This window comes from Antechinus flavipes, chromosome 4, assembly GCF_016432865.1.
Source record: "Antechinus flavipes isolate AdamAnt ecotype Samford, QLD, Australia chromosome 4, AdamAnt_v2, whole genome shotgun sequence".
In the NCBI taxonomy this organism is placed as follows: domain Eukaryota; kingdom Metazoa; phylum Chordata; class Mammalia; order Dasyuromorphia; family Dasyuridae; genus Antechinus; species Antechinus flavipes.
In genome coordinates this window covers 116851989-116879611 of record NC_067401.1, presented here as the reverse complement: position 1 = coordinate 116879611, position 27623 = coordinate 116851989, and the positions used below count along the sequence as shown (strand labels likewise).

The 27623-nt window shown below is 34.1% G+C and overlaps 1 protein-coding gene across 1 annotated transcript in view; it reads left to right on the top strand.

Annotated features, from left to right (window-relative positions):
- The first annotated feature begins 283 nt into the window (after positions 1–283).
- Positions 284–27623, top strand: part of BRIP1 (BRCA1 interacting helicase 1) — a 218165-nt gene continuing 190825 nt past the window's right edge. The window contains exons 1-6 of the mRNA XM_051994115.1: positions 284–378; positions 4415–4544; positions 6020–6131; positions 8033–8212; positions 18480–18610; positions 21545–21655. Of these exons, the coding sequence (XP_051850075.1) occupies positions 4452–4544; positions 6020–6131; positions 8033–8212; positions 18480–18610; positions 21545–21655 (627 nt within the window). The 5' untranslated portion in view covers positions 284–378; positions 4415–4451. The remainder of the gene's footprint in view (positions 379–4414; positions 4545–6019; positions 6132–8032; positions 8213–18479; positions 18611–21544; positions 21656–27623) is intronic.

The window sequence follows — 27623 nt, the reverse complement described above, 5'->3', positions numbered from 1 at the left end:
GGAGGCGGGAGGCGGGAAGGGTCCGGGAAGATTCGCTTTCCAGGGGGTCAGGGTGAGCTTCGGTGCGGCAGCCACGGACTGCTGGCGAAGCGTTGACAAGAGGGAGGGTCTGGGATAGATCGGGTCCCCGATTCGTCTTTCCCGCTGGGTACTGAGGAGTCCCCTCGTATCTCGGAACGTGCGCGGATCTGACACTCGTGCGGTGTCATCAAGCCGACTCCTCATCTGCTTCGTACCTCCTTGAGCTCCCCGGAGGGTGGGAACCGCTCGCATCCACTCGCGCTTCCGCAGCTCTACGCGTGACGTGGCGGGGATTTGAAACCTGGTTGGAAGGAAGCCGCGCGAGCGTGCCCTCGAGCCATAGTCTCGGGAAGGGAGGTCAGGCCGCAGTAGAGGAAGGACGGGGGGAGAAAGAAGAGGGAGAATGGAGGTGGAGGGAGAAAGTAAAAAGAAGGTGGGGGTGGGGAATGAAGGAAAGAAAGGTGAAGTTTTGGAGGTGGAAGAGGGGTGAACTGGTGTCTCCAGGATTTGCCCCGGGACCTGTTTCTTAATCTCTTTTATTCGATTCTATCTATCTCTTTATGAAGACCTTTTATGAGTTTGGGGCGAGGTCACCTTAGAGGCAGGGCGACCTATTACTGTCAGCAGTATGGACCAGGCTCCTGACACTCCAACCATGAGTTTGCACAAGTTTGCTGCTGATCCAAATCATTGAAAGATGTTCCCATCCCTGCTGATGAAATCACAAAGGTGGACACCTCCTACCCCCTTAAAAGATTTGTCAATCATTTCATTGAAACATCTGATTGTCAGGAAGGGCTAGTACTCTGGTAGGGGCTTGGAGCTAGAGAGAAAAGTGAGACAGCCTTTACCCTTAGGGAACTTGCAGTCTCCTGGGAGGATACCACCAGTTCACTGATAAATAAATACAAAACAAATACATGTTGGTGCAGAGAGGGTGTCACTTCTGTGGAGATCAGGAGGAAAACCTCTTGAAGGAGTGGCACTTGACTTGAGTCTTGGAGAGAGCTAGGAATGCCAAGAAGTGGAGGAAAGCATTCCAGGCATAGGGTAAAGACAGAATGTCAGATGGATTGGCTTGTATGAAGGATCAGCAAGTAACCAGTTTGGATGATGTCAATAGTAGTTGGGAAGAACAGTGTGAAACAAATTTGGAGAATTAAGCCAGAACCTGATCGTGAAGGTCTCCAGATGCCAATTATTTTATCCTAGATGCATTGGGGAGACATTGATACTTTTCAAGCAGGGAATGATTTAGCCAAACCTGCACTTTAGAGATAATGGTTTGACTTCTATATGGAAGAAAAATTAGACTGGGGAGAGAATGGTGTTAGGGATATCCATCAAGAAGCTGTAAACAGTAGTCTGAGCAGCAGAAGATGAAGGCTTGGATTAGAATAATTGTGGTATGATTAGAGAGAAAAAGGTGAAATAGAGGGACACTAAAAATCTGAAGTGCTGAAGGTCTTTGAGTCCTTGCCATAGGAGAAGTGATTATCCTGGAGAAGAAAAGACTCAAGGGAATATAATAACCATCTTTAAGTATCTTAGGACTCTTCATGCGGAAGAGATGAGGTTGGGTTTTTTTGGCCTCAGACTGGAGAACCAGAAACAAGGGATCAAAGTTGTAAAAAGCAAATCAAAGCTTGCTGTTAGGAAAAATTATCTAATGATTAGAGCTGCATTAGGAAATGATAGTTTTTCCCCTTGTTAGAGATCTTCAAGTAAAGATTAGAGGACCACTTACAGCTTCCCTGAATTCTGACTACTTTTTTTACATTGATGCAAATCAGTAAGTCTATCTGTAAAGATTTTCCAGACTTCTAAATGTTGAGGATGCGAAGAAAGCAAAAGGCAGTTCTTCCTCAAGGAGCTCACTGTCTAATGAAGGAGATAATGAGCAAACAAACATGTACCAACAAACTATGTATAAAATAAATAAGAAATAATCCACAGAAGGAAGGCACTAAAATGAAGAGGGATTGGAAAAGGTTTTATGGAGAAGGTAGAATTTTAGCTTGAATTTGAAGGAAGTTTGAACTTGAAGGCAGTAAATAGGTTGAGATGAGGAGAAAGGTCATTTCAGGATTGAGGAAAATACCTGGAAATGAAGAGATGGAGTTTCTTTTGGAAGATACCAACGATGGTAGTATCACTAGACTTAAGAGTACCTGATGGGAGATATAAAAGAAGACTGGAAAGGTGGGGAAGAGGCAAGTTATAAAGGATTTTAAACAGTAAAAAGAGGATTTTACATTTGATCCTGGGGGTAATAGGGAGCACTAGAATTTATTATAGAGTAGGGTAACTGCGCTTACATGGTCAGATCTGTGCTTTAGAATTTTCTTTCATAGCTAAATGGAAGTAGAGAGACTTTGGCGAGTAGAGCAATCAGTAGGTTATTGTAATAGCCCAGATATGCAGTGATAAGATTGTGAACCACTGCAATATATGGTATCAGAGTAAGGAAGGGGACATATATTAAAAAGGTAAAATTGACAGGTATTGGCAGTAGAGTGAAGATGGGAAGGGAAGTGAGAGAGAAGAATGAAGGATTAACTTGTATTTATTAATCAGTAATCATTTATTAAGCACCCACCATAAGCCAGACTCTGTATTTGGCTTAGAGTTACAAATCTGAAATGAAACAGTTCTTCAAAGAACTTAAATTTTGTTGGGGGAACCAACATATACAGCAGTATGGGAAAAAAATTATATATGTTAAAAAAAATAAGGACCGTCATTGGATTTATTGATGCTTTTAAAATATTAGCAATATTTTAACACTTTAAAATCAATTATTATGTCATTCATCATCATCTAAAAGCTAACACCATTGAAATAATATAAGAACTAATACTTTAAGAATTACTTTCCAGATTCAGTCTTTCAATAGTGAAGAATTTGCCTAATTTGTAAGATAGATCCCCTAGAGGTTGGCAACTCCAGTCTCAAGATACTTAATCCATCCTCATCACTTAAACTGTATAGGTTATGAATACCTACTATTATATTTACCTTTTAGTATTGAATCAGATGCCACAATTTGAAGCAAATGTGCTTGCAGAAAATGGCACAGTGTTGCAACAAAAGGAGAGAGGATTTTGAATTTCCTGTCACTTGTATGTGTTTTTTTTCCCCCACAAATATCTCATCAGCCGGAAGTGTAGACACAGAGGTCATGAGGAGAGATGTTGACACATAGGGAAAGTGTGTGGCCAAATTGAAAAGAATAGAGCATATACACAGGTAACTAGTGGCCAAAACTTATGGGAGGAGGATTAACTCACATCTGTGATATTGGTGTGGTACAAGGTTTATCAGATGCTGTAATCTTCACTGCTTCTTAATTTTTGCTCAGTGATAATCTTTTGTGATGAATCTTCTCAAGGAACAGGATGCTTTTAGGACATCTCTGAAAAAGAGATTCTTTACCTTTTTTTGGGGGTGGGGGTCATGGATTCTTGTAGTCCAGTAATAATCCTTCATTGGATCCTTCATGATTTTTAGATGCATAAAATAAAATGCATAGAATTCCAAAGGAAATCAAGTGTATTGTAATACAGTTATAAAATATTTAAGGAAAAAATGTCCATGGAATGTCAGGTTAAGAACTACTTGTTCTAGAGATGATCTAGTGTTTTGGAACTCTTGAACTTGGAAACTATTGAACTTGGGTTACTCATGAAGAAACTCTCATGATTGGTATTTTCTTAGAAATCTCCCCTCCCTGATAGAAGTTTAGAGTCCAAGATCATGTTGCCTAGGGATTCAGGAAGCAGCGTCTTGAAATTCTCTCAAGTTGCATGTAGGCAATATATCGTTAGACCATAGACTTCTGTTGCCCAATGTCATTGCTTCTGGAAGAAGTGAAGAATAAAAGGGAAGAGTACTATTTTGAGGAGCTGAATTTCATACATTTTATCGCTAAATGAAATCTTAAATACATTTTTTTTGTGATTTGGCGCAGGTTTTTGAGAATTACTGTGGTGAAAAATTAATCACTCTGAGGCTGACCTGGCAATTAACCTCTCTGAATTTCTCCTTGCTTTCCCTTTTTTCACTCTCTGCAAAGTACTTTGCTAGTTATTACAAAATTTATGTGACCTACTTATTACGGACCCAAGATTACCAAATTAGATGAAGGAGCAGGACTTCAGTGGAGGCAGACCAACAAATTGGAGAGGCAGTATTGTAGAGTACAAAGAGAGCTGGGTTTGGTGTCCCAAAAACTGGTTTAAAATATCAGGCCTATCACTTAATACCTTGTATTGCTGGACAAATCACTTGGTCTCTCTGGGCCTGAGATTCCTTTGTAATCTTATGCAGTTCCTATCTTTTCTTTTTGCTTAAGTCAATGTGTTTTAGTACTCATTTAAATTTTGTGTTGCAGGAAGGACTCTGAAACAAGCAAAAAAAAAAAAATCACCATGTCTTCAACACAATCTGAATACATTATTGGTGGAGTGAAGATTCACTTCCCTTGTAAAGCTTATCCATCACAGCTTGCTATGATGAATTCTGTAAGTAGTTTCCAGAAGACCATTTACATTGTTTAGAGTGAAGACATTCAGAATACACACTGCACATGAGGAGTCTATTAAAATATTCTACTTCAGTTCTATAGAAAATAATCAGATCAAGAATATTCCTTGAACTATTGAGGAAAATATGGAAGAAAAAAGATCAGTCAGTAAACATTTCTTCTGAGCACTTTTCATTGAAGAAAATAATTTTGATCACTACTAAGCTATAACTGTGATGATAACCAGCTCTAAGACTGTGAAAGTACTTTGTAAAAAATAGTTTTTGAATAAATTAGAGCTTCTGTCTTATGGAATATATTTCTTTTTTTTTTTTTTTAAATAACTTTTATTGATAGAACCCATGCTAGGGTAATTTTTTTTTACAGCATTATCCCTTGCATTCACTTCTGTTCCGATTTTTCCCCTTCCTCCCTCCACCCCTTTCCCCAGATGGCAAGCAGTCCTTTACATGTTGAATAGATTACAGTATGTCCTAGATATAATATATGTGTGTAGAACCGAACAGTTTTCTTGTTGCACAGGGAGAATTGAATTCAGAAGGTATAAATAACCCGGGAAGAAAAACAAAAATGCAAGCAGTTTATATTCATTTCCCAGTGTTATTTCTTTGGGTGTAGCTGCTTCTGTCCATCTTTGATCAATTGAAACTGAATTAGCTCTCTTTATCAAAGAGATCCACTTCCATCAGAATACATCCTCAAACAGTATCATTATTGAGGTATATAATGATCTCCTGGTTCTGCTCATTTCACTTAGCATCAGTTCATGTAAGTCTCACCAGTCCTCTCTATATTCATCCTGCTGGTCATTCCTTACAGAACAATAATATTCCATAACATTCATATACCACAATTTATTCAACCATTCTCCAATTGATGGGCATCCATTCATTTTCCAGCTTCTAGCCACTACAAACAGGGCTACTACAAACATTTTGACACATACAGGTCCCTTTCCCTTCTTTAGTATCTCTTTGGGGTATAAGCCCAGTAGAAACACTGCTGGATCAAAGGATAAGTACAGTTTGATAACTTTTTGAGCATAGTTCCAAATTGCTCTCCAGAATGGCTGGATGTGTTCACAATTCCACCAACAATGTATCAGTGTCCCTGTTTTCCCACATCCCCCCCAACATGGAATATGTTTCTTTCAACAGTATACTATGCCATTTATTACAAAGAGTATAATTTTCTACTATTAGTTTTTGTTGGAAGCACATCCATCTGATACTTTGGGACTGAATGATTTTGCTTTTATTCTTCCTCTTCCAATACAAAATGTAAGAATAGATTCTAGCAGAGATAAAAGGTGATATCTTCTTCTCTACTGCACACATGACTTTCCCCTCTGATCCTTTATTTCTTACTTGCTGATTAAGTCCCATTTTTGATGAAGGCAGGTTCTGGTGAACTAATATAAGTTGCTGATGTCATTTTTTTTTTAACTCATAGATTGTTAGAGGATTAAATAGTAAACAACACTGTTTGTTGGAGAGCCCCACAGGAAGTGGGAAAAGCTTAGCCTTACTTTGTTCTGCTTTGGCATGGCAGCAATCTCTCAGTGGTGAGTAGCTTATAGATATCTTCCAATCTCCTCCTTAGTTTCTCAATGATAATACAGAAGCAGAATATTGACTTGAAAACAACTGTGGTACTTGGATTCAGAAGATCTGCATTCAAGTTGTGATTCTAATATTTACCTGTGATTTTGAACAAGTTTATGAATCTTAGGTTCCTCACGTCTACAATGTAAAATATAGAAGGGTCTGTAAGGGAGTAGTAATTAATTTTTTTTTGTGATGGTGTGATGAGGATCATTGCTATTAATATGAGCAGTGATAATCCTCTCTAAAAGTTCTACACTTATGATTCAGTATGATATGGAGGTGACCCTGGTTTCTCAAACATTAGCATTAAATTTGGGGTTGGGCTATCATGTTGGAAAGACTTAAGATATCAGCCTAGTAGCTGTCTCTTTTTCAGTGGGAAAAAAAAAAAGACTCATCATTGGAGGATTGATTATTTGATGATGCATTTTTTTGGCCAGAATAACTCAAAAGAATAGTGTAGTCAGATATGGAAAAGTTATAGAGTTTATTGGCAAAAGGGGAACATACACATGAATGGAATTAAGGGATTCTTGGAAGTACTGAAGAAATAAGAACTACTGTTTCTCTAGAATTATCTAGGAATCAGGTGATTAACTTTTGTTTACAAAGAGTTAGGTTTCTCAGATATATGTGATATATATTATGTACTATATATAGTCATTATACATATAGAAAACTGTCACTGAAATCATCTTTTTGATTATTTAAAGGTCATATTAAGATTTTTTAATACTTCCAAGTTGTTACTATGAAGATGTGTTATCACTGAATGCTAATGAGATGAAGAGACTTTAGGAGATTGAGTCCTTACTGATACTAAGACATATGTTACAACTTGGAAGTGTTTTTTTGGAAATGAATCCCCAAACTTATGTATTTACTTATTTGCTTATTTATAATCTGCCTCTTTCTCATAAAAGTAAGGTATGATTTATGACTCCAAATCCATTCCACATCAATAAATAAATGATTTTAATTGAACTTCCTGATTGTAATATTCAAAAGTAATAATATTTATGGCCTGTGGGTAACTTTAGAAAACTGGCTTCTAGAATGGATTAATGATTCTTCTCATATCAAAGTTACAAGATTTTGACTCAAATCCTAGCTCTATCACATTCACTAGTAACTTTAGGCAAGTGACTCTTTGAGCTGAAGTTTTCTCTTTAATTAAATTCAGAAAACATTTATTAAATGCCTACTATGTGCAATGTGCAGTAGTAACTACAGGATTACAGAGATGAAGCAAGATAATTGTCTTAATCTTCCATTTTTAATATTGCATAGAGGAGATAATCTGTTAGTGGTGGTGTATTTAGGCATGAAAATATCAGTGACTTTATTGAATTTAAATAGTGATTAAAATGGGTTTTGGTTTATCTGAGATCTGGATTTATTTTTTATTTTTTAGATCCAGATCGCTGCTGATTATAATATAGGGTGCATTAATGAAAATTCCAATGTGTGGTTCAGAATATTATATTTGAAATGTTAGCATATTAAAACACTTTTATGCAAAAATGTGTAGAGCTTAATGTATAGAAATGCTTTCACTCTTTCTGTGACTTACATTATTAGTTAATATTTATCAAGCATTCACGGATGAGTTAGCTGCTATTAGCAAAGTCACATTCTTAGTTGGTTGTGGAAATATCATCAAATAAGAAAGGACTATTTTAGATATTTGCTCAAATCCCTTTACTTGTTTTCATTTTAATAGAACTGGGAAATCTGATTGCATGTTTTAATTAATCATGTGTCAGCTCTTGACTTACTGGATTGCATTGAATTTAGTAAATGTAACATGTCTTTTTTTGGCAGAAATTTTCACTTGTTTGTGTTATTTTACTTTTAGAAAAACCAGGAGAGGAGAACTTGAATAAAAAGACTGAAGTACCCTTGCCATGTTGTTGTACATGTCATTTGCACAACCCCACTAATGATATCAGTGTTAATGTGAACCAAGGAGCTTCATGTTCTTTCATCAGTCCAATCATGGCATCTTCCATGAAAAATGAAACCTCTGCTTGCCAAGGTAATCTTTTGTACCAGACCATTTGTCCCAGACTATTAGAATCTAATTTAGTTAATACTGCATTTTAAAACTTAAGGTAACTTCTGTAGAGGTAGGGAAGGGGGGAAAAAGGAAATGATGGAATGATGGAAAACAGTCATAGGTTCATATGCTGCCATGATAAGTTTTTGTCTACTACCCTTTTCCATGAGTACCTCATTCTTCATCTTTTAACCTACCGTAAGATTCCCCAAACAACCTAACTTCCCAATACTTCAATTTACTCATTTCCCATAACCTCCTCCACCCCTTGTCAGCACACAGATAGTCATCCCTTGATCTTGCCATTTGCCACAACTTTGTTTATGAACTCTAAAATTCCTTTATCTGATCATTTTTTTTGGTTATTCCATTTTTTCTCTTCCATGTAACCTTTAATCTTATTCTTCATCTTTATTGTGACCTCCAGTCTCTCTATCCCTTTATTTCTTTTACAGACCATTACTTCTATACTGTTTAAATTTTCTTTCCTTTCTCCATTTTGAAGGATGATGGATTTTCAACTTGATGAACTGTCATCACTGTACCATCTTCTTCTCTCAAGTCCCTCACCTTCTTATCAAGTTGAAAATCTTCCCCATCAATCCCCAGCTTTCTATTATTCTCACCATCTTCTCCCTCCACTCCTATTCATGTGTTCATCTGTTACCCATGCTCAAAACCCAGGTATCCTCCACCACATTTCTCTTTGTCTTGCTCTTTGGCTTTGAAGACACATAAATTTTTTTTTTTTTTACTTTTTTTTTTAATAACAGCTTTTTATTTTCAAAATACACGCAAAGATAATTTTCAACGTTGTAAAACCTTGTGTTCCAAATTTTTCTGCCTCCCTTTCCTCTACTCCTCTCCCCTAGATAGCAAGTAATCCAATATATGTTAAACATGTGCATTTCTTCTATATGTATTTCCACATTTATCATGCTGCACAAGAAAAATCAGATCAAAACAGAAAAAAATGAAAAAGAAAACAAAAAACAAGCAAATACTAATAAAAAAATAGATGAAAATATTATATTGTAATCCACACTCAGTCCCTACAGACCTCTTTCTGGATACAGATGGCTCTCTCCATCACAAGTCTATTGGAGTTGTCTTGTATTGCTTCATTGTTGAAAAGAGCTAAGTTGATCAGATTTGATCATCACATAATCTTGTTGTTGCTTTGTATGATGTTCTCTTGGTTCTATTTACTTTACTTAGCATCAGTTCATGTAAATTTTTCCAGGCCTTTCTGAGATCATCCTGATGATTGTTGAAGATGCTTTGTTATGTTGCCTTTTCCCCATCTCCAGCACCATTGCTTTTCTATCTCTCAGTGTCTTCTTTTCTTGCTTGCTAAATATTTTGTTTTTCTTTTTTTTTTCTATCAAGATTATGGCCCTGACACTCATTTATTCCCACATCTTTAATCCAGTTGAGTTCTTAACCTGAAGGCCTATGAATTTTTGAAAAAAATGATTTAATAGCTATTTTAACATAATTGGTTTACATTGTAACACCAAAGAAAAAATATTTTATTTTAAACATTTAAAATATAATTCTAAGAAGCTTCACTAGATTGTCAAAGGAGTTTATGGCACACAGAGTTTAAGAAATTCTGAACTAACCTCTATTTCTAGCTCTTAATTCTCAGGCTTTATGCTTATATTTTGAACTGCTTGCTGGACCAGTTTGATAGCTTATCACCTCATGTCTTTTTTTTTTTTTTTTTTTTTAATGCTTTTTATTTACAAAACATATGCATGGGTAATTTTTCAACATTGACCCTTGCAAAACCTTCTGTTCCAAATTATCTCCTCCTTCCCCCCATCCCTTCCCTAGATAGTAGGTCGTCCAATACATGTTAAATATATTAAAATATGTATTAAATCCAATATATGTATGTATATTTATACAGTTATTTTGCTGCACAAGAAAAATCATATCAAGAAGGAATAAAAAATAAAACCTGAGAAAGAAAACAAAATGCAAGCAAACAACAGAGAGAGTGAGAATGCTATATTGTGGTCCACTGTGGGAGATTAACTCCCACAGTCCTCTCTTTGGGTATAGATGGCTTGCTTCATCACTGAACAATTGGAATTGATTGGAATCATCTCATTGTTGAAGAGAGCCACCAGAATTGATCATTGTATAGTCTTGTTGTTGCAGTATCACCTCATGTCTAAAAGTGAACTAATCATACTCCTCTTATGATTTCCATATATGTTTGTCTTCCTGACTTCTTTCTTTTAGTGGCACCATCAGTCTTTTTCCTCAGTAGTATTTTATTTTTTTTAAATACATGTAAAGGTAGTTTTCAACATTTATTTTAGTAAAATTTTGTGTTCTAAATTTTTCTTCCTTTCTTCTTTATCTTCTCCCTTCCTCAAACAGCAAACCATCTGATAAGTTAAATATGTGCAATCTTTTAAAACATTTCTATATTTGTCATGATGTGCAAGAAAAATCAGATCATGTGGTTTAACTGCTTATACTCACCTACTTGGACTAATAAGGCCAAAATTTTTCTTTCTTTCTGAATAGGCAAACCAATATTTAGAGATTCAGTTGTACGATGATTTGGGAAGAGAGAAATGGGGTTTAGACACCTCCATTGGAGAGGTATACCTCTAGACTGGAGATGCAAATGGTTGGGGTGATTCCTGGCCTCCAGAAATAATAAGAGTATGAGCCAGCCACTTGGGCTCAAGATGGAAGCTGGGGATATAGAACCCCAATATATATGTTGAACAGGATAATTAAGCTTCAAGCAGTTGTAGAGATTATCACCAATCAGAATACTGAGGCAATAGATCTTTTGGCTGACTAAGGTACTCAAACAAGAGAGGCTGTTTTACAACAGCCTTGTGCTGGATTATTTGTTAGCTGAGGAAGGGGAAGTTTGTGTGAAACTAAATTTGTATATTTTGTTTAAAGATGTTGAAGAGATCTCAGTGTATAAATAAGAGGGGGGACTGAACCAGATAAAGTGAGATCTTTCAAGACAGTTGTGAAAATCGCATAAGGCTTCATCTATTTCAAAGTTTGAGTAGGCCTGAAGGACTTTAAGCATTAAGTCAAGGGCATACTTTTAAAGTGTCTCCTCCCTGCTATCTTCTTAAGGACAAAAGCCCCTTCCTGCTATCTTCTTAAAGACATACTTAAAGTCTCCTCCCTGTCATCCCCCTAAAGGCATACTTAAGCCCCCTTTCCTGTTATCCTCCCTATTTCAGCCAAATATGGGCAACTATGTACTTGTTGGTCAAGTTCAATTTCTTGGATAGTTCCCGCGTTTAGAATATAAGATCCTCAGCCAATAAGGATGAGGGTCAGTGGTGGGAGGGGGAATTTGCGGTAGGGATAAAAGCACCGACCCTACCCCCTATGGTGCCTCCTCCCTTCGATTGTCTGCTCGATGGGTGGGATGCCCGTTCTGGAGGACGTATAATAAACTTTGCTTTGCTTCTAGAGATCTAAAAAAAAAAAAAAAAGAAAAAAAAAAAAAAGAAAAATCAGATCAAAAGGGAAACAAGAAAGAAAAAGCAAACAAAACAAAACAAAACAAAAAAAAAGGTGAAAATATTATGCTTTGATCCACATTCAGATCCTATAGTTCTCTCTCTCTCTCTGGATGTGGATAGCATTTTCCATCCTAAAATTATTGTTACTATGTATAATATTCTCCTGGTTTTGCTCACTTCACTCGGTGTCAGTTCATGTAAATCTTTCCAGACTTTTCTGAAATCAACCTGCATGTCATTTCTTATAGCACAATAATATTCATTACATTCATATGTCATACTTATTTAGCCATTCCCCAGTTGATGAATGTTTACTCATTTTCCAGTTCCTTGCCACTACAAAACTGCTACAAACAGTTTTTGCACATGTGGATCCTTTTCTCTTTTTTAAGATCTATTTGGGATACAGAAACAATAGTGACACTGCTGAATCAAGGAGTATGCACAATTTTATAGTCTTTTAGGCATAGTTCAAATCGCTCTCTAGAATGATTGGATCATTTCACAACTCCACCAACAATGCATTCATGTCCCAGTTTTCCCATATCCCTTCCAACATTTATCTTTATCTTTTCCTGTCATCTTAGGCAATCTGAGAGATATGAAGTGAGTGGCACCTCAGAGTCGTCTTAATTTGCATTTCTCTGATCAGTGGTGATTTAGAGCACTTTTTTTTCCCGTATGAGTATAAATGACTTTAATTCTTCTCAAAATTTTATGTTCTTATCCTTTGATCATTTACCAATTGGAGAATCACTTGTATTCTTATAAATTTGAATTGATTCTTTACATATTTTAGAAATGAGACATTTATTAGAAACATTGACTCTAAAAATTGTTTTCCTCAGCTTTCTGCTTCTCCTCTAATCTTGGCTATGTTGGTTTTGTTTGTATAAAACCTTTTTAATTTAATGTAATCAAAATCCTCTATTTTGCATTTCATAATGTTCTTTAGTTCTTTAGCCACAAATTCCTCCCTTTTCCACAAATCTGATAAGTAGATTATCCCTTACTCTACTAATTTGCTTATAATATCATCCTTTATGTCTAAATCACAAACGATTTTGATCTTATTTTGGGTATCATCAGTCTTGTTATTTATTAAAGCCTTGTATCCTCTTGTCTCTTCCTTTACATATTTTATTAATCTTCAAATTTTTTCATAATATTATGACCATTTTATCTTATTCTCAGTTTCTGCTATTATTATCCTTGTTTAGGCCCTCACCGAGAATTTTGCAGTTGTCTTTTATCTAGTTTTGGCTTCTATTCTCTACCCCTTTAATTCATCCTGTATCCTGCTACTAAATTTATCTTAAATCTTTATTTAATGCTCTGATCATGTTACTGATCATTACTGACAAGTCTATCCAGGCTTCTAATTAAACCACGAAATTTTTCTGGGTACCCATTATAAAAATAACATAATTCTTATTCTTAAAGAATTTCCAACATAATAGTTGGGAATGCCTTCTTTTTACAGACGAGGAAACTGAGACCCAGATGGTTGTGACACAATTACATAATGTGGCTGGATCCATCTGTATGAAAAATAACTGCATGTGTTAGTGGATTGCAGACTCAGTATGATTCAGCAGTATGATATAAAAGCCAAAAGAGCTAATGTGACCCTAAGCTATATTAGAAGAGGTGCAGAATCTGATTTATGGTATGGTTATGTTGTTTGTTGTCCTGGTTGGACCACACATGGAGAATTGTATTTAATTCTGGATGTTGTATTTGAAGAAGAATATTGACACCAAATTGAAATATGTCCAGAAGAGAGGGAAGCAAAGGTAGTGAGAAAGCTGGACAGCATGCTACATGAGCATTTATTGAAGGATCTTGGGATCCTTAGGATAATCTAAAAGAAGACTTGGTGCAAACAACATGATGAGTCCTTTAGGTATGTGGAGGGCCTATGAAAATGGAATTAGACTTATTTTGCATGGCCTTAGCGAAATTAAACAGGACTAAAGAGGAGAAGTTGTGGAAAGGCAGAATTCAATTCAAGTTCTCATGTCTCTTAACAATTAGAGCAATTCTACAATGGAATAGGTTTCCTCAGAAGTTAGTGGGCTCTTAATCATTGAAGGGCTTACACTAAAATATGAGTGAACACTTGCCTGGGATATTGTATTTTATGGGATTTCTGATTAGGTAAACATACCAATATCATCCGATATCTCAGAGATACTTTCAAACTATGATTCTGTGGTTCTAGTTCTATAAATTGGCAACTCATACACTCTGATTTCTAAGCCAGTGATCCTTCTTTTCATTGTCTTATTAAGCCTTCTGGTAAGGGGTGGGGTTGAGTGTAGTTTTTTTAACCTTTTTTGTCATTGACCCTTTTGGTGATCTAATAAACCCTATGGACTCCTTTGAAGAGGCATGTAAAGACACCAATTATATTTAAACAGTTATCAAAACATTAAAAACAAGAAAATTCAAGTAGCCCAATTAAGAGCTCCTTTTCTGAGCTGGAAGCAGTAGGAATAGAAATCAAGGAGTGGATATGAGGATTGTTAAAAAGGAAAAATTCTCTTGGACATTGTAACTGAAAGGAGAAGTCTGAGCCAAAGATGAGGTCTGGTGAGTGAGATGAATAGGGAAGTCAGAAAGAAGAGTTAAGTTAGGGGTAAGATGATGAAGTTGATTTTTTTTTTTTTACTTAATAGTATTTTTTTTTTCAATTACATGTGAAGATAGTTTTCAATATTCATCTTTGTAAGATTTTGAACTCTAGATTTTTCTCTCTTCCTCTCTAATTTCCCCAAGATAGCAAGCAATCTGATAAAAGTTATATATGTACAGTCATGTTAAAAATATTTCTACATTAGTCATGTTGTGAAAGAAGAGTCAGAACAAAAGGGAAAGAAAAATCATAAGAAAGAAAAAAAATGAAAATGGTATGCTTTAATCTGCATTTAATCTCCATATTTTTTCTTAGCATGTGGCTGATATTTTCCATCATGAATTGCTTGGAGTTGTCTTGGATAATTGCATTCATGAAAAGAACTAAGTGTATCATAGTTGATCATTGCATAATGTTTCTGTTACTGTGTACCTACTCATTTTATTTAGCTTCAGTTCCTATAAGTCTTTCCAAGTTTTTCTGAAACCTATCTGCTTATTTCTTAAAGAACAGTAGGCTTCCATTATATTTTTATACTACAACCTGTTCAACCACTCTTCAATTGGTGAGCATCTCTTCAATTTCTACCTTTGCCACCACAAAAAGAGCTACTATAAATATTTTTGTACCTGTAGGTCCTTTTCCTTTTTAAAAATCTCTTTGGATTACAGACTTAATAATGGTATCAAAACCAACTAGGCATTGGTGATTGATTTTTGAGAGAGGCTGCTATAAAGAGAGGCCAAAAGACAGGTTGTAGAGGTTTTGCTTACGCTAGGAGTTTAGCAAAATGGACATTGAAAGCCTAGTTGGAAGGAAACAGGGAGATGCAGGAAATACTTAATATTTAAGTATATTTGTTAAAAAAAAAAAAAAAGGATTTTGAGTTTGGTTTTGTTTGTTTTTTTTTTTTTAATCTGCAAGCTTAGAATGAGACAAATAATGGGATGTGGCTGCCAAAAAAGTTAGGGCAAAATTAGGCTGCATTAATTAGGCGTAATATCCAGGACAAGGAAGTGACAGACCAATTGTATTTTGCTCTGCTTGGGACCACACACTTGTGGAGTGTTGTGCTTGATTCTGGATCCCACATTTTAAAAGCTGGCAACTTGAAAAATCCTTCAGAATAAGGTGACCAAGAAGGCTTGGGGTCTCTAAATTGTGTCACATGAGAATTGCTAAGTCTACAGAGAAGATTCAATAGGGAACATGCTAGCTAAGTTAGAATATTTGAAAGGTTATCATATAGAAGAGAAATTAGAACTTATTTTGTGTGACCCCAAAGGATAAATCTAGGGTCAAAGGATTGAAAGTAAATAAAAGTAGATTTTCACCTAATATAAGAAGGAATTTTCCAACAATTAAAGTTGTTTAAAGATAGAATGCACAACCTTGTGAGGTATACTCTTGTCAATTAGCTTCTGAAATAGAGCCTGGAATGAACATTTGTTGGCATTGAAAAAAGGTGTTCGTGCATCAATGGAGCATGGACTCTACAAGCATGGAACTAATGCTAGAAGGAACACAGGGATCAGTTTGTACAGCCTCATTTTATGAATGAAGAAACTAAGGGATGCAGTAAAAAGGACTTGCCCCAGGCCACAGAGGTGGTAACTGAGAGGTAGGTTTTGAATCCGTGTTCTCTGACTCTAGAATCAGAGCTTTTCCCACTGTACCAGGAAACTTTCTCTAAGATTCCAAGGAGAAACTTTTATCGTTTACTGAGAAACTTTCAGTGATAATTCTTATATGGTATGTTGGTGGTTATGGAGCCATAGTGTCATACCAGGCCAGTGGTATCATTCCTCTCTCATCTACTTCTCCTGGCAATGCTCAGGTTTCATTCTATTGCTACTGTTGTTGGGAGGTCTAGCACCTTTGGTATGAAAGGCTTGTTGAGCCCTTTTCAGAGCTGCTCATTCACCTTTGGTATCCACCTTCACCCAACTCTCACTTGTGTCTCCAAAAAGCTGTATATATAGTGGCTACATCCAGTAAATTATCTTACAGATGGGCTAAACAAGGTTGAGGGGAACCAGTAGGCCTCAAACCCATCAGGGAGTTAGGCACATGTCTATCCTCAGTATGTAAAGATTTTCCTTGGTGGAATGAATGAATAAGAACAGTTTGTTCCAGTGGCCATAAAGGTAGCTGAAGCAGGTGCTGTGGAGTGCTGAAGTCATCCATTGCCTTCTGGGCCATTGTCAGTCATCCTGACTGGACTTTGATGACTCTGGAAAAGTGAGTGAGGCTGATAATTTTGTGCAACCCTTAACTTAAATCTAATTCACATGCAAGTCAAGACATCACCCTGTGATATCACTGGTCCTCTTTGAAAAATGAAAGACAAATACTTTTGCTTGTTTACTGAGCTCTCCAAATCCTAGTCACTTTCAGGAGACAAGGCTGTCCTTTGCCTCCATCTCTTTGTGTTTCTCAGAGCAGTAATTATTCTCTTTTCAGTATTTAAAGGAAATTTACTACAAAATAATACAGAAGAACATCCAAAATAGGATTGGGTGTGGATGAGAAAGCTTAATAGTACAGATATAGGATATTTGTCTCTCCTGCCTAAAGCTTTTGCTCACCTTGGGGCTGTGATAGTAACTCTGTTCTTGATCCATTGGTATAGAATGAATTGATCAGATGCCCTTTCCCATCTATTTGAATCTGCTTCCTAAGTTTTCCAGCAAGGGCCTTAGCAGAGACTTCCTTTGTGCTGTCGTTTAGCCCTTTCATTTTAGGTCACTTTGCCCTTAACCCATAAGCCAAGCTGTTTTAAAAAAAAAATCCTTCTTCCCTATACACGATTTAGGAAATAACTCTTTCCTATCTGAACCCTAGAGGTACTTCTTTCAGGTTTTAGATCTTAGTGATTTCCTTATATTATCTTAGAGATCCATTTGCTCTGGACTCTTAGGAAATATATCCTTTCTATTTTTCCTGTCTCTCTGTTTTTAAAGTAGATTTTACAAGTAAAATATTTTTTGCTAGTTAGCTCTTATTTTACCAGCCTCCACTTTCTTCATGGGGTATAGTACATATTCCTGTAGACGTCCAGGTTCTTTCTTAGTCTAAGTTTTTTTACTTCCCCGTCACTAACTTGCACTTACATTCTGACCTTGCATTTTCAGATTTTGACTTGATATTTGAGCTTTCTAATAAGTAGAGCTTTATGGACAGCTTTAGGGGCATGGTTCCCTCTCATTTGAACTAGATATTAAACACTATTACATTTCTGCCTCATTTGATAGGGATGTGATAAAATGGATTTCTGGTTAAGTACTAGATAGGCCTGGTGACTTAGAGTACTTTTTGTCTCCAGAGTCTATGATTTCTATGAGTTTGCCTGCTTGAGCTCAGGGGACAACTAAAGTTAAGGAACAGTAAGTAAGGATATCTTTGTCTTGTTTCCTGTTTACAGGGATCCAGTAACTCAGTGTCATGAGTTACTGAATCTGTATTGACTCATATTTCCTAGAAATATTACTTTTTGCAGTAATTACAAGTAAGAACTCATAGGTCTCATTGAAATATAAACATATTCTCACAACCATATCCCATTCCCCAACACTCTCCCCTCCCCACCAGTAATTTGATAAGGCCATTTTGTAGTAGTGATTTAAAGTTACTCAACTAAATTATAAAATATTTTAAATATTTTTGATAAATGAGCATCTTGCTTGGTTAGTAGTAGTTTTAGTTCAGTTTTTCTATTGAAGGATGTACCTCAATGTCTTTAATATGTTTGTCAAATTTATTATCAAATAAATTACTTTAAACATTTTCTCTTTCCATCTAAAAATATTTTTAAAAAAATTCTATTGAATGTTGCATTTTGATGCCAATTTTATTTTGAAAATTCTGGCATGCAATATTTGTGAGTTACTGTGGGCAATTATTTGTTTATATGTCCCATTACAGAAGATCATAGTACCAAAATTACAAAGATTGTGTAATTATCTTTCAAGAACAGGCATCTTTTTTAAAAAATAGAATTGGAACCAAGGTATAATGCACATTAATATAGTTGAGTTACTTTGGAGAAAGACTTTTAGCAATTAATTGTTTATATATTCCATTGCAGAAGACTCTACTCCAAAAATCACGCTAGCTGCAAAATTATCTGCCAAGAAACAGGCATCTTTGCTTAGCGATGAAAAGGATGATTTTCAAGTAGACAAGAAAAGGATTCGTCCCTTAGAAACCAAGCAGCAGGTGAGCAAAGCTTATTGGCAGTGAAATAATCCAGATATAGCTGAACACAGTTGTCAAGAATCAATCAACATTTCAGTGGAAGTCAGAGAGATTAGTTGGGTCATATCACAGCCATAAATTAGACTATTTCTTTTAGCTTCATTTTTACTGTTACAAAGGTGCCCGTTGTTGTGTCAGATTATTCATAATAACATGTCATTAAGATAAATTGCACTGTGCATAGTTGTACTTGAGGAATTTATGCATTTTATGTCTGGGGAGCCAGTAATAATGACAATCCAGTATTCCATCAAGGAAAAGAATTCCAAAAGAAGAATGGGCCTTATACACTATTTAAATATATATTTAAATATATGCATTGATATATGCCCTGAAATTCAACTATTGTCAACTTTTTTTTTTTTTTTTGGTTAAAAATGGAATTATTTTCTTGGCTGTTGCTGTGAACATTGGAATAAATTGTGATTAGCACTATTCTGAGTTAAATATTGGTGGGTGATACAACTGTTTAACCTTTTTAAGAAGAAACAGATGCAAAAATAAATGCTTACATGCTAGCTTTATATAGATTTTATTAGTTTTATTTCTTTGATATTCCCTATAGTAAAACCTTAATAATTTGGACCATTTGTGAGGAAGGTAATTCTATGTCAAGGAAAGATCTGAATTTTCCAAATATTTAAAAGAAGTGTACTTCTATTACATAGTCCCCTGCATAAAATAGGGTAATATATTATTTGATAGTGCTTCTTAGGTTATTGCTTTTTAAAAGAACAAATCTTTAAGATGATTTATAATTAACTTAACATAAATCAGGAAAGACACAGCATCCACCATGTATAAGGTTCTTTGCTAGATGTTGGGTATATAAAGACAAAAATAAGTTCTATCCTCAAAGAATTCATATCATTCTTTCAGATTTTCATTTGTTGGTAAGTAAAGTACAGGAGGATTTCTAAAACAGTTTAAAATTAAAAAAAAAAGTCTTAATGATATTTTACCATAATTTCCCTGGTGTTATTCTCCCTCACCTTTTCAAAGAGCCATATCACATCATAAATGATACTTTTTAAAGGCAGAAAGAAAGAAAACAAAGAGAAAAAAATTAGCACAAATCATCAGTACAGCAATCAATTGAAAAAGTCTAAAAACACATGCAATGTGTAATAGTTATAGAACTTCCCACCTTTATGAAGAGCTGGCTTGGGAGTGTCTTCTGAGATCTCTTCTTTTATGCTATACTTGTTTTTAATATATATTTTATATATAATATGTTAATATTATGTATTAACTTATATTTAACACATAATATATTACATATATAATATATAATAAGGTATTAATATACTTGTTTTTAATATATCTTTTGCAACATTAACTTTTTGTGTATGTTTTTCTTTCATTTATATTATGTAATCATTGTATATATTGTTTGGCTCTGCTTTGTTTTCTGCATCAGTTCTTGAATATCTTTCCATGTGTCTTTGTTAATTACATGGTTTCTTAAATCATCGATTATATTAATATTCTGTTACATTCAGGTATCATAGTTTGTTTAATTATTCCCCCAGTCAGTGGGCATCTACTTTGTTTCCAAGTCATTGCTGTCACAGAAAATGAGCAGTTTGTTTTCTTAATTAGTTTAAAAAAAATTCTTTCCTAGGGTTTTGTTAATGGTATAAATTTGCTTGACAAACTCTTAGGAAAAAAAGATATCGAAAAGGAAAATTGGTCTAAATCCATCCCTGAATTGTCACATGTTTCAATTTAATGGAGTCCAAATTTATGTAGTTTTCTTGTATGTGAATTTTACTTTTTAGAAGTAATAGTTTGTAAAACATAAGCTTTTGAATAAAATAGTTTATCATTGTCATGAGTCCTTGTTTACTTTTTCTAGTTTATTTCTAACATTTAATATGTAAAAGACATAAAATGAATAATAAAAATGAACCAGTTTGAATTTACTTTCTGAGAAAATGTGGGCATGGATAGAAAAATATATAATGTGGAGTTGGTCTTATCATAAAGTATTAGTTCCTTGTCTACATTGATCCTACTTTCTCCTTTAGTGTTTACTAAAGTACTCGAAAGGTGTTATTGTAGATAACATCATCTTCTCCTTTCACTTCTGTCAAAGTGCAGGAAACAGAAAGAAGCATAGCTGCTGCTGAGAAAGATGGATAATAAAAACGCGAGAGAGATTAAGGCAGCAGATCACAAAGTTAGCTGTGTTTTTCAGAAATCTATGATAGTCCTCTCGACTTTAACATCAATTTCCCCTAATAAGAAGTTGCAGTAATTTAAATTTTAAAAAATCGGATCCATTCCTTAAAAGTTTTTTTTTAGTGAAATTGAAGAAAAAATGGGGTGGGGTGGTACTTTAAACTTTAATTTTCAAAGTTGTTTCATTTCTGTACACTGGGACCTTGCTGTAACAGTCTTTGGGCTTTTCCTTGTAGGATTATTTTATAGGTGGTACCCTTTTACAATGTGATATTCGTTATCAATTTTTAAAAAAATTCACTCCAAGATAAGCCACCGTTTTGTTTTGTAATCAGTAAAAAATTGTTATGGTCATGGGATAATGTATTTTGTGGCGAGAACATATACATTTTTGCTTGTCAAGCTGCCATGTTAATTTGAATTTGAGTCTTGCTGAATACAGGGGACATCTGTAAAATGATGTCTTTTTAAAAGGAGGAAAAAATATATATGTATTCACTGAAGAATTACACAGGTTAAAAGTTACACTTAGTTTTTTGACAAGCCAGGGTTGGGGGTAATCGGGCGGCTTATCTTCTGACCAATAATTGTGATTCTTTATCATTTTTCCTGAAATAGAAAACATTGATAAGGCTCTGCTGTGCTCTGAAAACTGACCTATTTAAGTATCTTCAGTTTATTTTGGCTTTCTGGATTGGTGTGTTTTTGCAGGTTAGAAAGCGTTCTTGCTTTGCAAAGGATTTAGATACAAAAGTTGCACCAGAACGGATTGTGAAGCCAAATTCTCCATTGGGGAAAAAGATAACCTTTTCTCCACAAAAGGTATGTATTATAATTCACATGTTGATGTTCAGTTAAAGGAGAGAGTCTACGGAATTTCCAAGTTCTGTGTTACAAGAAAATATTTTATTTAAACTATTTCCAAAAAGCTCCTTTAGTGTCTTTCAGTGGGTTCTGAAGGAGTAACTCTTTCCTTGGGGTGGCTTGTTACTGATAACACCTTTATTTGTCTCTTTATTGACTTGCAATTGCAGACTCCGCAATTTTTTGTGCTTTGCATTTGAGATGTGGAAAATTTTTGAAGTATATGTAGAATAAAATGTACTATCTTTTAGAAACTTCTTTAGTAGTTGGACAGTGTTGTTATTTGTGTTTTGACTTGAGTTCCTCTTTAAAGTATGGACATGGTAAGTCGTAAGCATATCCAATAGTGAAATTATTATAATGAATGACTCTTTCTCATAATATGGTTAGGAAAAAACGTATTATCATGTTTCCTCCCTAGACTACAAATCTACAATCCTATGAGAAAAAAAAGTAATTATTTTTCAGAAGTTGAATGATTTATTATTCATCATAATGTTAAAGGTCCAAGTGTATGGCCATTTTTCTTAAGGTTATAGATTTATTGAACAAATTTAAGTTTCTTGGCTAAACCCAGTAAGTCAGATGATAAACTTTCAATAATGTGATACTAAATTTCTATTTGTTTAGAGACATAAATGATATATGCCATGTTAATTGAACAGCTATATAATAAATTCATTGGATTACAAAATGGTGACAAAAGGAACATAGATTTGCAACTTGAAAAGTTATAGTTTTCTTTCTATTTTCTTAGCTACATAATACTAAAAAAAAATCCTCAGCCCATTATTTATTATCTCATAACTAATTTTTTTTTAAAGGAAATAGCCTGGTTTTAGTCAGTTGGAAGCCAATACCTAGATTATTAAGGTAATATTTATGTTAAATCTGAAAATTTTCCCTGGCATTGAATAATCTAGAATAGATAACAGTTACAAAAATATACTTGGAAGAAATGTGAGATGGTATTATAAATATCTTCCCTTTTGAATAAGTGCTTTGGTAAGCTTGGTTAAGAAAAAAATATGAGACATTTCTTCCTGTTTATCCATGTCTTTAATTAAAAAGAGGACAATGATGATATCAAAAATGTGGCAGATATAAATGATTAGGTTAGCAATAGTAAAACCTAAATCTTCAGTCTGCTAGTCTGGTAAAAATGAGTATCAGAAACCAGGGTAGAAGTAATAAAACTTAGTAAAAACATATTTACTTAGTAAAGTATGTTTATATTTATTTTATTAAGACAAATCTTTTAGATCCATTTAGCTAGCCTATTATTTAGTCAACAAGAATTTATTAAGCATTTACTATGTGCCAATCATTGTGCTAAGTACAAGTGATACAAAGGAAAAAATGAAGCAGTTCCTGTTCTCACAGAATTTATATTCTAATGAGGGAAGAGGATCTGAGTGGAATACAAATGAATATAAGTACTAAATGAAGAAAAAAAAAAGATAGATTTGGGAAGGGAGTGCCCTAGTAGCCAAAGAGACAAAGCTTCCTGAAGGTGTCATTTGAGCTGTTTATTTTTATATTTTTTAGTTTAAATTTTTTTCAATTATCAGTTATCTTTCTTTATCCTTTCCACCTTCCCTTCCACATTGCCCACCTCTCCTTTCAAAGAAACCCTTAGAATAAAACTCTTGTAATAAATATAGTCAAGTAAAATAAATTCCTGTATTGACCCTGCCTGTTTGCCTATTAGTCCATCACTTCTTCATACGCTAATGAGACCAGATTATTTATTTATTTATTATTTTACTGAATCTATCACCTCTCTATCAGGAGAGGGAAAGCATATATCACCATCAGTCTCTTGTCTGTTCTTAACAGCTTCCAAAGTTGTTGTTTTTACAACATTATTATTATAGTTCTGCTTACTTCATTTTATATCAGTTTATATAAATCTTCCCAGGTTTCCCTTATTACAACACAAATGTTCTATTATGTTTATATACCATAATAGATTAAGCCATACCCAATTGTTGGGCACTCCTGTAGTTTCCAAATCTTTCCAACTATAAAAAATCTGGATGTAAATATTTTTATACTTATGTGTTCTTTTCCTCTTTGGTGAATAGGTCTAATAGAGGAATTTCTAGGTCAAGGTGTTCATTTATTTACTTTAGCCCCTTTTGGGGCATAGCTCCAAATTGCTTTCTAGAATGGCTTTACCAATTCACAGTTCTATAAGTAGTACATTCATGTACCTTTTCCTCCCTCAGCATACTAATAGAATTTCACCAACTATTGCAGAGTGGCTTACTATATTTCTCATTAGCTATACAATATTTTGCAAGAAAATACTTATAGAAGATAGACAAATGGTTTTGGGTGTAATGTCTTCATAAAATTTAATGTGGTATATTTTTCTCAGCCTTCGAAATTAATTCAAATTTAAATACAACTCAAATTAAAGGAGTAGATTAGGGATATTTAACATATGGAAGATGTAAAAAAAAATGTTAGTCTTCTATTTCATTCAAAAGGGGTAGCATTAGAAGAAAAAAAATTTAAGAAAAAATTATTCAGATCAAGAAATTAATTATATTACTATTCATATCATCCTCAATTTTTTATCCCAAAAAGAGTTATAGTAGAAACATTTTCTTCATTTTTAGATGTCCAACTCTGGTGTTTCTCTGCATACTTAATATATCCCTATAAGAGAAAATTTGATTATTTTGGACAGCAATTTTTCAAATTTTTGGGCCCTGGACTAAAATTCTTGAATCCTCTTACAGACTTTCATAATTTTTCTTAGTTAAAGTTCATCATCCAACTCATGAATTTTTTTCTTTTACATTTTCTTTTCAGGATTCTGATACTTTGCACAGCATAAATTCTTGATATTTTAAAAATAAATATTAGTCATTTATCTGTATAATTTATTAATGTTACTTTGTCTTTTTTGAGCATTTTTTAAGTAGATAAAGCATGTTTTTAATAAAATAACAATCATACTTTTGGATTTAGTTTTATAGCAAATTTTTGTTTCTGGGATAGTTTCACTTGGGGAAAACTTTTGAGAGTTCAGGCTTTCAACTTTTGGTTGGTATAATAAAGACTCAAGACCAGCAGAGTGTGCTGTTGATGTTCAGATAGAGCTTTTTATTACTTTGTTGACTTGGAGAGAGCATTCTTGCTATTTTCTCATTGATGAAATGAAAGTGTTGAAAGGGACCTTAGAGATCATCTAGTTTCTGGGTGGGAGATTGAAGTGAATCTAAACATTAATTCTAGCATTTTAGGAGAAAAATAGCTGAACTGAATCATAGGAATCATTTAGTGGTAATTCTAAATCAAATCCTCTAAAAATGTTAGATATGTTGATTTTTGAACTACCACAGGACACACTATGGAGTACGATCCTTTTTTCAAAAGAAAGCTTTGAGTTAGGTGTTTTTTAAATCGGCTGTGTTTTAAGGAACACTTAAACTTCTATTTTTATTGTTATCATTATCTCTTAGAACCTGCTCTGTCAGTTAAATGAGGAATGATATTGGTGTTAATAATGTAGGTGCCATACTAAGGCAATATTAATTTTTACCCCCACTTCCACGAAGCAAATTATTTTAGCACTTAGTGGTATTTTGCTTGTTTTCACAATTAATCACTGACTAGAGGCCAAAAAATGATTTCAAGTTATTGCTGAGAAATAGCCTCAGAAATGCTTCAGAATTTATCTTTCCTCTTTCTTCTTTGGAAAAATATTTTTCATGGGAAAAGATAAAATGTTGTTTTGATTGTGGATAATGATAGTTACTAGTATACTGACAACTGGCCTAAAGATTATGTGGCTAAAGATACACATTAGCTTAAATGGGCAATTAAAATAGATTTAAAGAAATTGTTTTCAAGTACTGTTCCATATAGGTTTGTAAGGAAAGGTAAAGTGTTATTATCGTTCTTTAGAATAAGTATGAGTATTAAAAATATATAGCATGGAAAAATAGCCCATTGAATTATCTCTAGATAAAAATCTGTGACTTCAATTAAAAAAAATTTTTTGTATTTTAGATGCCTAAAAAGATAAAAGGCACCCCTTTTTGAGCTATTCAGCTTATTTTTAGTCACCTTTTAAAATATTATTCTATATTATATAAATATCATATGTACAATATTTATATAAGATATATAAATATTATACAAATTAATTTATTCTAAAGCAGGAAGGTCAGATTTGTTCAGTCTGAAAGGCTAACTGTTGAATGTAAGCTGTTTTACAATTGCCTGTTTATTTTTTTGTTCTGGTTTATTAGAAGTCCAGAAGAGAAAATCGGAGTTGAGTTACATGGTAGATAGATATAAAAATTGAAAGAATATTTTATTGTAGCTATTATAAATGAAATTGATGATTTAGAAAAAATGAATCCAAATAATATGAATAGTCCTGGTGGATAGAAGCAGAAACTATTTTGAATTGATTATAAACAATCATTCCCTTAAAAATGTGCTTTCTTCCTCATGTTAGAAAAATCAAATATTTTTCTCTGCAAACTTCATTTTTTTAAGCAAGAGGAACAGGATTCAAAAGCCATGATAAAGCAGATGCCTTATTTTTTATTTCATTAGATACATTTTTATACCTTTGTATTAGAATGTTACAAGAAAGAGGTTTGCTAAAATTGATTATGGCTATCTGGCATTCATACTTTACAACAGAGTGTTAAGTGGTCATTTGATTTGCTAATTATTCCCCAGAATCACATTTGAGAACATGTTAAATCTTAAATTTCAGTGACTTTGACTCACTAGGCTCTGTGTATTTCACAGTTATTTTTAGGCACTTACTAAATGCTTGTTAATGGATAATCAATTCCAGGGAATGAGAAAGGAAAAACTTGCTTCAAGAGTAGTGGTCATTGGCATCTGAATTCAGTTATTAATTCCATTATTTTCAATTGCATTAGGTTGAAAACTCTCCAAGCTGCTAAGCTAGACTAGTTGGGTTTGATATAGACCATAGAGCTTGAAGAAGGATCTTTGAAATCATAGGAGAAAATCTATTGTAGAAATCCTCTCTCCTATACTTCATGAGTAAAACTTTCCTATTTGTATTGTAGATTGGACAAGTCATGTAACTTCAGATTCTCTGATTGGTTCTGGCTTGCCTTTATTATTATTATTTTTTAGTACTGATGCATAAAGAATTTAATACCTTTTAAATATGTTTACTATTTAGTTTTTGATAATGCACTCATATGTTACTTTGTAAATTTATTTCATTGATAGAGTCACTTCTATCAATATAGATTGCCACCTTATCATATGAAAAAGTGATAAGAAAGAAAAAACAAACACACACCACCAAAAAAAAGGTGAAAATGCTATGTTGTGATCCACATTCAGTCCCCATAGTTCTCTCTCTGGACGTGAATGGCTCTTTTCATCACAAGTCTGTTGGAATTGCCTTGAATCACCTCATTGTTGAAAAGAATCATGTCTGTCAGAGTTGATCATCACATAATATGGTTACTGTTGCTGTGCACAATGTTTTCTTGGTTCTACTCACTTCACTTAGCGTTAGTTCATGTAAGATTCTCCAGGCTTCATCCTGCTGATCTTTTGTGATTATAGTCCATATTTTTTTTTTTAAGAATACTGGAGGCCTTTTTGTTTTTCTTTCAGTATCTTCCTGTTGATTTCACCTTTGCAACTTCTTTCTTATAAGACTGTTCTCTCTTCTAATATTGCCATTTTGGTGCAGACCTTCATCACCTTCTACTGGACTAACTCAACAGCCTGCTGGTGGGTTTACCTACCTTAAACCTCTCTCTACTCCAGTCCATCTTCCATTCAACCATTAAAGTGATATTCCTGAAGTACAGGTCCAGCCATGTTAATAAATTCCAGTGATTCCTATCACCTCCAGAATCAAATGCAAAGTGGTTTGATTGGCGTTCAAAGCCTTATATAA